Genomic DNA, 14336 nt, shown 5'->3' with positions numbered 1-14336 from the left:
ATGCAGTTGAAATACTTGCCTGGACCTCTTGCTCAGTCCTAGCTGAGAGATAGGCGTGGCCTAGTGTCTGACTACGGGGCTTGGTGCAGCGCTCTATTGGCTGGTTGCACTTGGACTCCTGCATTCCAGTCCACCTCTCTGACCCTGATTTCCTCTGTGACCTTGAGTAAGGCGCTTCCCTGCTCCTTGCCTCGGTTTCCCCATCTGAAAAATCAGACGATAAAACTCATCTTCCTCTGAGGAGGACACGAGACATCATAAGTTAATGTCTGCAAAGCACTGGGGAGTTGTCTCTCTTTAAAAACATCCTGGTTTTGCTTTTGGCCGTGATGATAACTAATAATAATACTTCGCTCATATGCACCCTGCTCATGCACAAACCTGAAAGCTCTTTGCAAAGACAAGTCAGTATCATTAGCTCTGTTGCACAGATGGGGAAAGCCAGGCACGCAGAAGGGAAATGATTTGCCTATGGTCATGCCAGTGGAAGTGGGAATAGAACCTAGGTACCCCAAATCCTAACCTAGCGTCCCAGCTACTGGCTAGCTTTTACCGAGGTATTCCATCTACCTTGGGAATAGCTAGGGAGTACTGCGTACATTGTGAAAACGCTGTCTAGCCCACAATGCCCGAGAGCACGTTGAATGGTGACTGTTGTCAGTATTATTAGAGGAGACTCCTGACCACCAAAGTGCAAGAAAGGGAAACCGAGGACTGAGAGGCAAATGTTGACTGAGCCCCATATGAAGGCCCCAGAGGTCAGTGGGGTCGGTGGCGCTAGCCAGACTATCACAGCTGTTTTGCGGAGGGGAATATCAGTGGCTGGTTTGAGGTGACCCTGCCAGCAATGGTGCCTGGCCGGTCAAATCCCCAGGGATCAAGGTAGCTCAGAGGGAGTGCTGCTGGGTGTCCTTTGGGAGGTGTGGGAAGTCTGCTGAAGACAATGGTGCTACCCTAGAGGGAACCTGCTACATGTCTGTTTGGAGGAGGGAGAGGTTGTCTCAGGCCATCCCATCTGCCACGTTGTTGTTTCCAGCTAATAAGAGACAGAATCAACCTTCCCAGATACAGGAGGCCAAGTGGCTTGTCCAGGTGCCTCCATTTGCATCTAATATGTTTCTCCCCTCGCCCCATGTTGCAGCAAGACCCCGTACCGCAAAACCCTTTGCTCTGATCATGCTTCAGAGGCGGCACCAGTTCCCTCAGAGCTTCCAAGGATCCGTCAGGGATTATGCTCTTCTCTCCTTATCTCCTGCCCACCTGGCCTGGGGTGTGCTCCAGCCGCTCCCTCCTGTCTGGCTGCTGGGCGGAGAGGGATTCAGTCCCCTTCTCTCTCCCAGGCATCAGTCCCACCCATGGGACATACTCTGCTCCGTCCTGGAGTCTTTCCTGAGTTCCCATAGTGCTCTCTGCTCCTTCAGCTGGTGCCACCTTGGGAGAGAGCTTCTGGCAGCTGCTGCCTCACCCTGCGGGGAAATCTGGTACCCTGCACCTGGTAAAGCCAGCTCCAAGTGCCTCTGGCTCCTTATTCCCCCTTCCACTAGCCCCCTCAGAAAGGCTCCTGTCCGAGGTAACCAGCTTCAGCTCTCAGATCTGGGCCGGCTCCCACAGCAAGGGTCATCAAGATGTCCCCGTGTTCTTGCACCGGGATGCCACCTTTTCGCCAACATGGCTGCCATTGTGTGGGACAGGGAGGGAGGCCCTGTGCTGGGCGAGATCCCACCTAGGGCCAACCCAGCAGGCCCAAGAGCTGTCTTTATTAGCAAGGTTTAAAGGCATAGAGCATCCCCATGGCTCAGCTGGGGGAGGGAGCCGGTTCCCGGGGAGGATAGGAGCAGTCGGCTGAAGGCCTGGCGCCAGCTGCCAGGTCACTGGCGCGTTGAGGTTGGGTTTTGCCTGGGGCCGGTACGGCGTGTTTTCCTGGTGGTGATTTATAACAGTCCTGGAGCCCAGACCCTGGGAGTGCAGGATACACAGACCCAGCGAGAAGCGCTGAGCTCAGCCTGTCCGAGTTTAACAGTCAGCAGATACCTCTTGGAATGTGGCTTTAATTGTTTGTTTATTTTGTTTTATTCGCTTAGTTATTCATTTTGCTCTTGGCGAATGTCAGAGCCAAGGGAGCGGGGAGCAGCTCATGGGGTCGGGGTGGGGAACCAGGGTCTGCTGAAAACAGGAGAGACTGCTCATCATAAGCTATTATGCACTTTAATTCCTTCCTGGGGGAGGCAAGAGGGGGACGGGCTGGCAGTGGGAACAAAACACGTCCTCTGCAGCAAAGCATTGTGGGTAAATGCAAGCACCCATGGCCGTTCTTTCTTATTGACTTTGGACGGACCGGACCAAAGCCAAAGAACACACGTCTTGGTGTTCCTGATGAATGTTTTGTGGATCCGACTAGTTTTCAACCTTTGGAATTTTCACACCGTTTACCCATGATCCTTTGTTGCTCAGGGGCTTGTGTCCCATCAGTCTTTTTGGTTTCCCAGCTGCCTATGAGCTGGTGCAGAATAACAGCACTAACATTCGCTGGAAAGCCAGCAAACCAGCACGGTTCTGCCCCGAGAAAGGAGTTTGGGAAAGTGGCCCTTTCTTACCCAGCAAACCCACCCCTGGGGTGGATTCAGAGCCACGGCAGCTCAACACAGATAAACTTTCAACCCTGTTCACCCTGCAGAGCCAACCCAGCTGGGGGAGAGTGAGCTGGAGTCTCTCCTGGCTCAGCGTGGCCAACACAAGTGGTTGCCTCCATTCGAGACACAGGGCCAAATTCTGATCTCACTTAACCCCATGCACTCGCAATGAAGTCAAAAGGTCAGAGAGGGCCGAATTTGAAGACAATAGGGTAACCAAAGATCTGCCATCCTCGTGATCACGTTGGGCCTGATTCTTCTCTCGTTTATACACTTTTACACCTGTGTAACCCTGTTCACTTCAGTGGAACTACTGCTGGTTTACACTGCTCTAGGAGGGAGCGGAATCAGGCCCTTTGTTTGTATGCTGCATCCCCTGGCCTCTTTCAGCTATCTTTGGCTTTTAGGTTTGTGTGTCCTTTAGCACAGGGACTGTTTCTCTGGGTTTGGAAAGGGCCGAGCACTCTCTCTAAATTAATAAATAGTAGTAATAAAGGAAGGCAGGATTCAGGCTAGTGGATCTTTATTTCTGGCCTGGATGCATGAGAAGGGAAGAGTCCCGCTTGACTCTCAGAGCCCAGTTGAATTTGTAGTGTTGGTAGGTAAAAAAAACAACAACAACAAATAACCCATATCCATAGAGTTGATGGCCAGAAGGGCCATTAGATCTGACCTCCTGTATAACACAAGCCGTTAATTTTCACCCAAATATTAAACCCCAAGGCCTTAGTTAAACACTAAACTATTTCAGTCCTCAGGTGACTGGAGTCTATGCCCCAGGCAGAGAGCAGGAGAGATCAAAGTGCCATCCGTGCCCAACGACTTTGAAATGGCAAGGAACTGATTAGATGAGATCCACCCAGATGATCCCAGCAGGTGAACCACGCTGCACAGAAAGGCGACCCTCCCCCCTTCCCTCCCCGCCTCCCCCCAGTCGTTCTCGTAAACTGAGCGATCTTAACATGGAGCCTGATCCCATTGTGCCATTTTCCAGAGTCACCTTTCAGAGCAGGACCACTTTGCAAGGCCCCAGATGAATCCCTAAGTCAGTGGCTTCTCAGACAAGCACAGGCCATGTGACATGGTTGTGCCGCTCAGCAGGTAGCAGTGAGCAGCGGTGTCACTCCTCCTAGCCATGGCAATGCTGCTCTTCTCAGGGCCTGGTCACGTCAGCTGGAGTCAGAGCCAGGGCCAGATTTTCAAAAGAGCCCGTCACCCAGCACTGACCACTGAGAACAATTCCCCCTCCCTCTCCCTTCCATTGAGAACAATGGGAGCTGCCAGACACTAAATGCTTATGAAAATCTGGCCCTCAGTTCCCACATGGGGGAAGCCCAAAGTGCCCCCCGATCCTTAAAGGAGCTTCACAGGATCTGACAGTATGACCTGCCCCTGCAGTCTGGAGAAAGCTGATCAGCAGCAAAACTTCCTTGCTGGTGAATGCAGCACACGAGCCATTTCATAGAATCGTAGGACTGGAAGGGACCTCGAGAGGTCATCTAGTCCAGTCCCCTGTCCTCAAGGCAGGACTAAGTATTATCTAGACCATCACTGACAGGTGTTTGTCCAACCTGCTCTTAAAAATCCCCAATGATGGAGATTCCACAATCTCCCTCGGCAATTTATTCCAGTGCTTCACCCCCCTGACAGTTAGGAAGTTTTTCGATTGATCCAGCCAGAAAGATGCAAGTGCAGGCAGAGGTGAAAGTAGGCCGGTACGGTACGGCGTACCGGCAAGAGCCAGAACGCCGTGCTGGACTGGACCGGCTTCCGTGGCGGTGATTTAAAGGGCCCAGGGCTCCAGCCGCTGCAGGGAGCCCCGGGCCCTTTAAAGCGCTGCTGGAGCTCCGGCAGCCAGGCTCCCACGGTGATTTAAAGGGTCCGGAGCTCCGCGGCAGCCAGAGCCCCGGGCCCTTTAATTCGCCCCTCTGCAACTGGGAGCTCCGGGGTGATTTAAAGGCCCTGGGGCTCCCAGCCACAGCTGGAGCCCCAGGGCCTTTAAATCTTGAAAGGCCCCGCCTCTTCCTGTTGAGGCCACGCCTCTTCCGGTTGAGGCCACGCCCCCGCTCAGGAGTCCGGCGTACAGGTAAGTCCTTTAAGTTACTTTCACCCCTGAGTGCAAGCAAATATCCCAGGTAACAGTGAAGTGCCTTTAGTTGGGACGAGCCAGATCCAAACCCCCTCGAACATGGGGAGAATTCAGAACTGGGTTTGAATTTTGCTGTTTAGAAATGTGTCTCTCTGAAATTCACAAGCCAGTTAGGCTCCCAGCAAGCTGCCAGCGAGGCCCCTGGGGTCACAGATTTGGTCTCTGGCTGTTCTCCCACTAAGCATGTTCACAAAGGTTTCCCCCCCGCCCCCCCCGAATGGACTTTAAGAATCTGGAACTGGGCCACTCCCCCCCCCCCCCCCCCCACACACACACCCCAGGGGCAAAACTCCCTCCTCCTCCTCCATTCCTTACTGAATGGCCTGGGAGCCCTGCTGAGCCAACACCGCTATTCCACAGCATCCCGTGCCAAGGGAAAGAGAAACCGCAGCATCAGAAACCTCGGAGAGGAGCAGCGACAAGTTGCAGCCGCTCGGGTTCCCCTGCCCACATCCCCAGGCAACACCTGCTTTTACACACAGGGTGGGGAAACCCGCCTCTCTGAAGTGTAATGGTGCAAGCCCGGTCCAGCCACCAGCGAGAGTCAGGCAGGTCGGGACGAAGCACAGAAGACCGAGATGGCAAAGGGCTAATAGGCCCCGTGCAATCCAGCTGCTTTGTTCCACCCGGGGTTGTTAGTATCACTGTTCTTTTATTCATTTGCATTGTCCTCGGAGGAGCTCCAAACCCTTTGCAAAGACTGAGAGAGCCCCATAGCGTCCCTGTGAGGTGTGTCAGGGATGGACCGAGATCCTTTGATCCCTCACAGAAAGGCAGGGGGTGGGGGGTGGAGTGAGCCAGCACTCTTCAGCATTGGGGCAGGAAGTGAGGAGTTTCACAGGAGCTCAGGGAAGCAGCGGGTGGGTTCAACCGGTGTAAGTTAATGCAGAGTTCGCCGCAGTGGAATGGTCGAGCGTGTCAGCCAGGGGAGAATTTGGCCCACTGCCGTAACCCACATTGGAATTTGGCCAGGACATCAGGATTAAGGCTTCCCACATACCGTGAACTTCCATTTCACCTCTCATCTGGATGATGGGATCTACAGAGCAGCACAGCACCCCCTAGAGCCAGGCTGGGCCATTGCCACCTACTTCCTAGCTGGCACCTCTTCTTGCTGCGCTCAGTCGTTCCCCCAGCCAAATACAATCATGGCTTGGCCCTGCTGTTTACATGATCACAGCAGAATGTAGCCTGGAAGCAGCCCACAAACTAGCCATCGGGGACCGGTTCCTTTGCACAACAGCTCGCATGTTTTCTTTTCTTTAAATCTTCCATTCGCTGAGGAACCAAATACATAAACCACCACCGGAATCGGAGCCGTCAATCCGGAGTAACTCCGCCAATGGGGTTTACACCACGGCCGGGGCGATCCGAATCGGGTCCCAGCCGCAGAGCCGTTCCCCGTTTAGCGGCGACTTGTTTGCGCCCCGCTGGACGGCTGGCTCTTCTGCCTTGTGTCTGTACTGCACGAACCGAAACCGGAGTTGCCAACACTGCAATACTATAAACGGGCACTGAGGGAGAAGGGACGAGGCTTTGTGCTCCATGGCCCGCGCTGGGGCAGAGTGGTCTAGGAGTGACCATCCGTGTGTGAAGGGGGACGACCGGGATGCACGCGGCTAATGCCAATAGCAAGAAGGCTGCAGAGATCTCCCTGTTTTCTGGCTTATTTAGAAAGGAGCCGAGTGGCTTTGCTTCGTGGCCTGTTTGTTTAGTTCTCTTGGAGGCTGCGCAGGGATCCCGGCCGGTGCTGCCACCGATTTGCAGGAGCGCAGCCTGTTTGCCGTGAGCTTCCTTGGACAAATACAGCTTGGGAAGCCTTCGCCGAGCAGCGTGCATAGGGGCTGATCCAAAGCTCGTTGGAGTCAGCGGAAAGACTCCCGGGGACCTCAGTGGGCTCTGGATGAGGCCATGAGCGAGTGAGGCAGAAAACCGTGTGGGAGGAGGTTTCTCTCTCCATTTCCCTTGCACTTAAAACCCTTTTTTTTTTATTAAAGAAAAGCTCTCCCAGCTGCAAGCCTTTCTCAAATCCCCCGCCAAACAGCTGGCCAGGGGAAGGTGCCAATAAACCATCATCTGCTCACAGCGAGATTTCTCAGACCCTGGGCCATCCTGGGCTTTGGCAGGGAGCGGGCTCCAGGAGGTACCCGAGATGCGCTTCCTCTCAGCAAAGCAGCTCTTCTCCCCCCCAACCAAGCAACTTCATTCCAGCCTGTCGGTTTGTAAAGGAGGTGATCCCTCCACACTGGAGCCCAAGCCATAGGGAACCATGGGATGGCCCAGAGTGTGAGGCATAAAGGGGGATGCATCATAGCCACGGGGAGGCATCGTGGTCCCGGGGTGAACTGTTGTTCTGCGTGTGTCAGTGTCTTCCAATTAAATCAGGGCCCCATGTGCCAGGTGCTGCCCAGACACAGAGTGAGAGACAGCCCCTGCCCCAAGGAGCTCATCATCTAAACAGACAGGACAGGCCAAGGGCAGGAGGGGAGACACATATAGGCAGTGATTTGACTCCTTGTCCGCTGCCCTTATCTACAAGACAAACTTCTTGGGATGTGGCACAACTTGACACTAACTGCTTGGTATTTGCATATAACCATAGCGGGTGGCTGGTACAAGCAGCCAGGGAAAGGGCAGAGACAACCACTGTAGGATCTTCTGTTCCATTTTATCCCGGAGAATTCACCCCGGTGAGCAGATCTCCCCTTCTCTCCCATGCAGTGTCCCAAGCCGGCTTGCTCCCGTCTACTGGGGCATCTTGCCCATTGATCTGAGCAAAAGGGTTGTTAATTTGCCTAACCGGTTACGACCCAGTAGATCAAAACAAACGGTTTCCAGTTTTACTTTCCCATCAGATAAAATAAATAAGCCATGCACATTTAGCAGAAGGCCGGGAGGCCTGGGATTTCACAGTCACCTGAGTGGACTAGCCTGGTCAGCCAGATTGCCTGCCCGCTGGCTGGCGTCCCTTTGCACATCGCCACCGCCAAGACATGACACAGGATGCTGGTGTTCCATCGGCAAGTGAGCCTAAGGGCAGTTTACCCCTGATTGACCTGCTAAGAGCCAGACTGTGCTGGCCTCAGCTGGAGGTCTCGCTCGCTCGCTCGCTTTCTCTGTTTGCTGATTTCACTTGGAAAGAAGGTTGAATTCTGAAGGATTTAAGGAAAAGGAAAGAAAACATCCTCCCGGGCTGTAATGTGGAGAAGCCAAGGAGGAAACTCCAGAGCCTCCCCCCAGAGCTGGATTCACACCTGCCAGCTTTTCCCTCCCTCTCTCCCGAGTTCTTACGCCCTGCACCATTCCTGTAGGTGCTGCAACAAAGCCGGGGCAAAGGAAGGAATTTGGCCTTCGCGCCACCAACCCCTGATCCCTTTTTTGAGCCCGGGATGGTTACGCTTTGGGCCGGTCGCTGCTGTAGGCGTTTGGGCTGCTGTAGGCTGAACACAGGACAGCAGCAATAAGAGAGTATTATAGGAAACAGCAAGAGGACCCCACAGCTGCTGAAATGGAGAAGGAGACAGGGAAGGGGGAGGAAGCAAGGCTGTGTCATGATTTAGCTGCTTTACGGGGCGGGAGGTCTCACTTCTCCTGCAGGGGAGACCAAGACAAGGAAGGAAGGGAAGTGGGGAGGGGGAAGGGGGTTGCATGTGCGGAGCAGTTTAAAGAAACATTTGCAAGTCCTGAAATGAGACCGCTGAGTCTCTGGCTGTTTCTCGGTCCCACCTTGTTACGTATTCAGTCCCATGGTCAAGTGATGGAAGAAACGAGAGGCTCCCTTCAAGACGTGGATACAACAGGAAAGCGAGTGGCTCTGTCTGGGGCTGAAGGATCCGCAGGAAGGGTTGACTTTGTGTCTGTCACTAGGAGGTGATGCTGGGGGGGCAGGAGTGACACCTCTGAAGATAACCAGCTCTGAAGCAAGATGGCAGACAGGATTTAACCTAGAGAACACCAGGGGCAATTAACCTGCTTGGACAAACTGATGGGCTCTTCTGAATTGTCACCTCTCAGTATCTCTGTGCAGTTCAATGACAGGCGTGCTCCAGACACAGCAGCGGCAGGCAGAAAAGCCCAGGGTTCGGCTGTATTATTTAAGATACAACATCGTTCCGCAGAGCAGTGACTTCTCCTCCCCTTGGTAGGGCAGGCAGCGTGGGGCACCTCATTGTAAAGAAGCCGTCCCAGAGGCAGAAATGGTGGGAGGCTTCGGGGATGGAAGGAGAATGAGGTTCCGGCAGAGGAGCGGCTGCAAGGGTTGGGGTGGTTTTGTTTGGAAGTCAGAAGAGTAAGACAAACAAGGGTATACAATAAATTCAGTAAAGGCCAGTCAAAGGTGCTCCTGTGCCATGTCCGGCCTGGGCAGCCACTGAGCCCTTGAATTAGCCCAAATCACTAGTCCCTGTCCTCGTGGGAAGCCACCACCTGCTGGCACTAAAATATGTTGAGTAACAGGATGCAGACTTGTCTTGTACACTGATGACTCTCAGGAAAGGAGCTCTCGGACACAGGCGCTTTGGGATGCTGCGGCCAAGAGAACTAAACTAGCAGCAGAGGCCCAGCTGTCTCAAGGGCTAGAGGGTGGGACGTTGAACCTCTGACCTTCAAGTCACAAGTTCAAATCCACCCAAGGGGCATAGCCACCTAAAGGCCTTGCTCAGCTGATGGCTGCTTGGTGGCCTCCATGAAATGAGTTGGTGACCTCAGTGGAGTGCCCAGTGGATGGGAGTCGGTGTGACAGTCTTTCACCACTCCTGGTGAGTTCAGGCAGGAAGCTGAGGATTCAATGGGCCGTGGAGTCTCTTTTCTTGGGGAAGAGGGATAGCTCAGTGGTTTGAGTAGTAGTCTGCTAAACCCAGGGCTGTGAGTTCAATCCTTGAGAGGGCCACTTAGGGATCTGGGCAAAATCAGTACTTGGTCCTGCTAGTGAAGGCAGGGGGCTGGACTTGATGACCTTTCAGGGTCCCTTCCAGTTCTATGAGATAGGTATAGTCTCAATATATTATTAATCCTTTCAAAAGGATCCCCCAAGCCAGCGTCGAGACACATTGTGGTGAGCATGAAGGAGAAGCGTGTATGGCTCCTGCCCATATTGACCCTAGCCTGTGATTTGACTGTAGCACTGTCAGTCCAGTATCTTTCAACATCCTTCAAGGATAGAGGGGAGGTCAAAGCAAAAGAGTTTCGGTAGGTGATAGCCGTTGGCTCTCAGAGAGTCAGGGATAACGCAACCCCCTTCACCAAGTGCCGAGCCCCGTCGTCATTCTCAACTGCTTTGCCCAGAGCTCACTGAACTCCCCTCTAACGTCCCCCCGTCTGACTTCCCTCTTCCTTCCCCCTCCATCTGCTTTCACTGAACTTGCAGGCTCCCAGATGCAGCTTCCCTCCATCTGCCCCTTTGATGTGCAATAACGACTTGCAGATTTCAGTTGCTGAGGTTCTCACTAAGCTAGGTGGTTCAGAGCTCCAGCAAATGGCTCATGAGCATCGCTGGTACCACGAGGAAGCTGCCAGGGTCCCAGGCCTGGGGGATGCCGCTCCGCCCGAGTCTCCTACACGTTGCTGACCTCCCTTAGGATACTGCAATACTGAGTGAACGCTTCAAGCACAGATCCAGTTGGGGGGGGGGGGGAGAGAGAAATTGTTTTCTAGCCATTATGCGCCTCTTCTTTTTGTCCCCAAACGCTAGGAATCTGCTTCTGCCATCAGTCTAGTCCCATATGCAGCCTTCTTCCAAAACAGATCGGACCTGCTCGTCCCTCTCACTGATCTCCCACTTCCTGCTAGGCTGTTTAGGATCTCTCATGTAGTCTAGACCAGCAGCCTGGCTCCGTGCACTACCAGAGGAGTGAGGCCACTGGTCCAGTCAGTCCTGGGTTCTGCCAGTCCATCTGGTCTAACCTTGCCACTTGGCTCAGAATTTGTTCTCTGGATGAAAGTTCTTCTGCCACAATTTCTTCCAGAATTGAATCTCATGGGGAAATCCCTCAGATCTCCTGCTGCTACCCTGCTCAGTCCCAATGCTGCAGAAGAAGGTGCAGGAGAAATCATAACGCACCATAGTCAGTAGGAGACAGGGTACAACCTTCCAGTCACCGGCAGATGGTCAGCCGATCCCTGAAGGTTGAGATCTTGTCAAATGACACACGATACAGTATCTGCGTCAGGCCCAGTCCTGCTCCCTTTGCTGGCCCATAGGAGTTTTGCCAGTGATTTCCATGAGAGCTAGGTTGGGCTCAGAAATATTGATGGTTCACCATGGGGATGAATGTCACCATCTTGTTCTTCTTAACTACCCCACCTTCCCTACCCCCTGCCCTACAGACGAGGCCTGCTCCAGGAACTTCGCACTGATGGCTGTCCGGGCTCGCGCCCCAGGGGCAGTTAAAGACCTCCACCCTGGGGCCTGAAGGGAGCGAGCTAGGAAGGGAACCCCTCCCCGCAGTGTGGGAGCCAACCTCCCCCTCCATCTCCCCTCCATCTTCTCCCCCGGCTCCACGGCTCCCATCCTGTGAAGGTTTCAGGCCGGCCTACCCTAGGGAGGCTACCCCTGGCAGGCAGGGGTCACGGGGTGTGAATTCAGCCCTCCAGCTCAGCTCCGGCCTGTGCTGGCCAGAGGCGGAGCTAACCCAGCTCCCGGGTGGGTCTGTGCTGAGCTGCCTGCGGGTGGTGTGGGCAGGAGATCGGGATTTTACTCCCCCGCCAAGCTCTCAGCAGGCTGAAAGGCTGCAGCTTGAACCCGGACCTCTCTCTCCGTCCGCACCTTTCTCTGCCGCTTGAGCTACAGTGGGGGCGTGGGGGGGGGTGGTGTAGCACCTCTGAGCCCCGAGGTGTACATCAGACCCACCTGTGAGTAGGCAGGTTGGTCCAGTGGCCAGGGGTTTAGCTGGGGGCTGTGCGGTATGAGCCCGGAGGAAGAAGAGCCTGTCAGGCCGGCGTGGCTGCTCCCAGAAGGCGTGCTGGAGACGGCGCCCTCGGGGGGCTGTCTCTGCCCCAAAGCCCCACAGGGTAGTCAGTGAGCAGGCCTGACGCTGCTCTGAACCTGCTGCCTGGGAGTGGGGCCTCCTGACCCCTCGGAGCAGCCTAGGCCAGGCACAGAGTGGAGGGCGTGAGGCTGGGGGGGAAGCTCCATCACTAGGGCCCTACCAAATTCACAACCATGAAAAACGCGTCACGGACCGTGAAAATCTGGTCCATTGTGTGCTTTTACCCTACACTATACAGATTTCACGGGGGGAGACCAGCGCTTCTCAAAGTGGGGGTCCTGACCCAAAAGGGAGTTGCAGGGGGGTCACAAGGTTATTTTAGGGGGGTTGCGGTATTGCCACCCTTACTTCTGTGCTGCCTTCAGAGCTGGGCGGCCGGAGAGCGGCGGTTGTTTGCCGGGCGCCCAGCTCTGAAGGTGGGGCCCAGGAAGGGTGGGCCATCCTATGCCATCCTTACTTCTGCGCTGCTGCTGGCGGCGGCTCTGCCGTGAATTTGGTAGGGCCCTCGCCATCGCTCCTCCTTTTCTCTGGCAGGGGGCGTGAAATCCTGTTCTCTCAACTGCCTGGCCGAGGGCTTCAACTTCTACACGGAGCGGGCAGCGGCCGTGGTGGACGGGACGCCCTGCCGGCAGGACTCCAATGACATCTGTGTCAATGGGGAGTGCAAGGTAAGTGCCAAGGTCGGGGGGTGCTGGGGAGGGAGCTGGGATGAGGCGAGGGCTCCCCTGCCGGCACTCAGACCCTCTCCTGCGCTCTGGAGGCCCGTCTCGTGTGCCTTGGCTGTCGGTGGGGAGAGCAGCTCACGGCACAGCGGTGAAAGAGCAGAGCCAGCTACTCTCCCACTTGCCCGGGGGCTCATGGACTCAGCATGAGGCCCAGGCCCCAGCTCTGCTGCTGACTCTTTGTGACCTGGAGCAAGTCAGCCCACCTCTCGTGCCTCGGTTTCCCCATCTGCGGAGTGCGGGCAATAGCCCTGACATCCCCTGCCCGGGAGGGCGCTGTGAGTGCTTAGCATTACCGTGGGACAGGCTCAGGGCCTGAGGCTTCCCCCACGTCAGTGGGTGGCCGTGAAGGTAGCGCCGCACGCTGCCCTGAGGAGACAAGCAAAGCCCTCAAGAGCTCTGGGGAAGGTCTAAGGGACCTGAAGGGGCCTGAGAGTCCCTCCGGGATCTGAGGGGGCATTGCTACGTGAGCAGGAGTCTCTGGGAAGTTGGAGGTAGGCCCAGCCTGTCCCTTCCAGCTGCTGGGGCCTGTGCTGTGAAGGACCCCAGAGCACGGTGAAAGCCGGGCAGGAAGTAGCCCGTCACACAGGGGCTGCTGATTACAAGCACATGGCGTCTCCTCCTTCCTCCCTTTGAAAACGTCGCCTTCTCCCTCTTCCTCATCCTCCCTCGGGGCAGCTGCCCGTTCCGCCTCCAGCCGATGAGCGTTCAGCATCGGGGCCCGGAGACGCACTGGCCTGACCCTGCGCCCACAGGGGGAGGTCCAGGCCCCAGCAAGGGCGAAGGGCGAAGGGCCCAGCCTGGCTGGAGGCAGGGAGGAGCGTGGAGCCTCCTCTCGTGAGCCAAGCCCTCCAGATAGCCAGGCCAGCGCCGGCACGTGGCAGGGGCTCCTCCACCTGAGCCTTGGCGTCGCCCCATCGCTAGACTGGGGCCGGCATTAGCCGTTGCAGGACCATAGAGATCTGGGGCATTTGCTTCGGGGGGTGAATCCAGCCAGCCGTGGAGGGCCAGCACGAAACCTGTGGCAGGGCTGTGCAAGGGAAAAGGGGGCACCCCTCGTACCCAAATGGCCTGGAGAGGGAGATCCCGAAGCTCCATGTGCCAGGAGCCTTCTCGCAGGTATGGGGGGGGGAATGCACTGAATCCCGCCCCCCCAGGAGGGAGGGTGAATTCCATCACGGCATCCCCCACACACACGCTCAGCCCTTCCCCCTGGGCGCTCGGGGCACGGATGGGGAGAGGCGGATTTCGCCCTCGGGCCCCATGCTCACGCTCCTTTCTCTTGCCATCCCCCAGGGGTGGCAGAAAGACAGGGGAGCCATGCTGAGCCCCCACGGCTGTGAGGGGTAGGGGGCAGGAGTAAAATGGAGGCAAAGGGGAAGTCTGAACCCTCCCGCACGTGATACCAGAATGGCCGTCGGGAGGGCCGGTCAGTTGGAGGCCAGCGCCCCCTGCAGGCAGATAATCCCCCGGGCTCTTTCCCTCCAGCACGTGGGTTGCGACCGCGTCCTCGGCTCGGACTTGAAGGAGGACAAGTGCCGCGTGTGTGGAGGAGATGGGAGTACCTGTGAGACCATCGAAGGCATTTTCAACCAGTCCCTGCCCGAGGGGGGTAAGGAGCGTCCGGCCCAGCTGGGACACGGCGAGGCTTGATTTACCTGCCACTCATTTTCTTCTGGTTCAGTGCCTTTATCTCAGGAGATGGGGGGGTCGGATATACCCATGGGCTCCCTGGGGTGGGGTGGCGGGGGTCGGGTACGCCTGTGGGCTCCCCAGGGTGGGGATGTTGGGTACACCCATGGACTCCTGGGGATGGAGGGGTCAGATACAGTCATTGGCTCCCCGGGAG

The 14336-nt window shown here is 56.0% G+C and overlaps 1 protein-coding gene across 1 annotated transcript in view; it reads left to right on the top strand.

Annotated features, from left to right (window-relative positions):
- ADAMTS10 (ADAM metallopeptidase with thrombospondin type 1 motif 10) overlaps positions 1-14336 on the top strand; it is an 82169-nt gene that overhangs the window by 53999 nt on the left and 13834 nt on the right. The window contains exons 15-16 of the mRNA XM_029912271.1: positions 12300-12433; positions 13976-14099. Of these exons, the coding sequence (XP_029768131.1) occupies positions 12300-12433; positions 13976-14099 (258 nt within the window). The remainder of the gene's footprint in view (positions 1-12299; positions 12434-13975; positions 14100-14336) is intronic.

This window comes from Terrapene carolina, unplaced genomic scaffold, assembly GCF_002925995.2.
Source record: "Terrapene carolina triunguis isolate 2854851 unplaced genomic scaffold, T_m_triunguis-2.0 Scaffold194, whole genome shotgun sequence".
Lineage (NCBI taxonomy): Eukaryota > Metazoa > Chordata > Testudines > Emydidae > Terrapene > Terrapene triunguis.
This window is presented reverse-complemented; position numbering and strand designations above follow the sequence as displayed.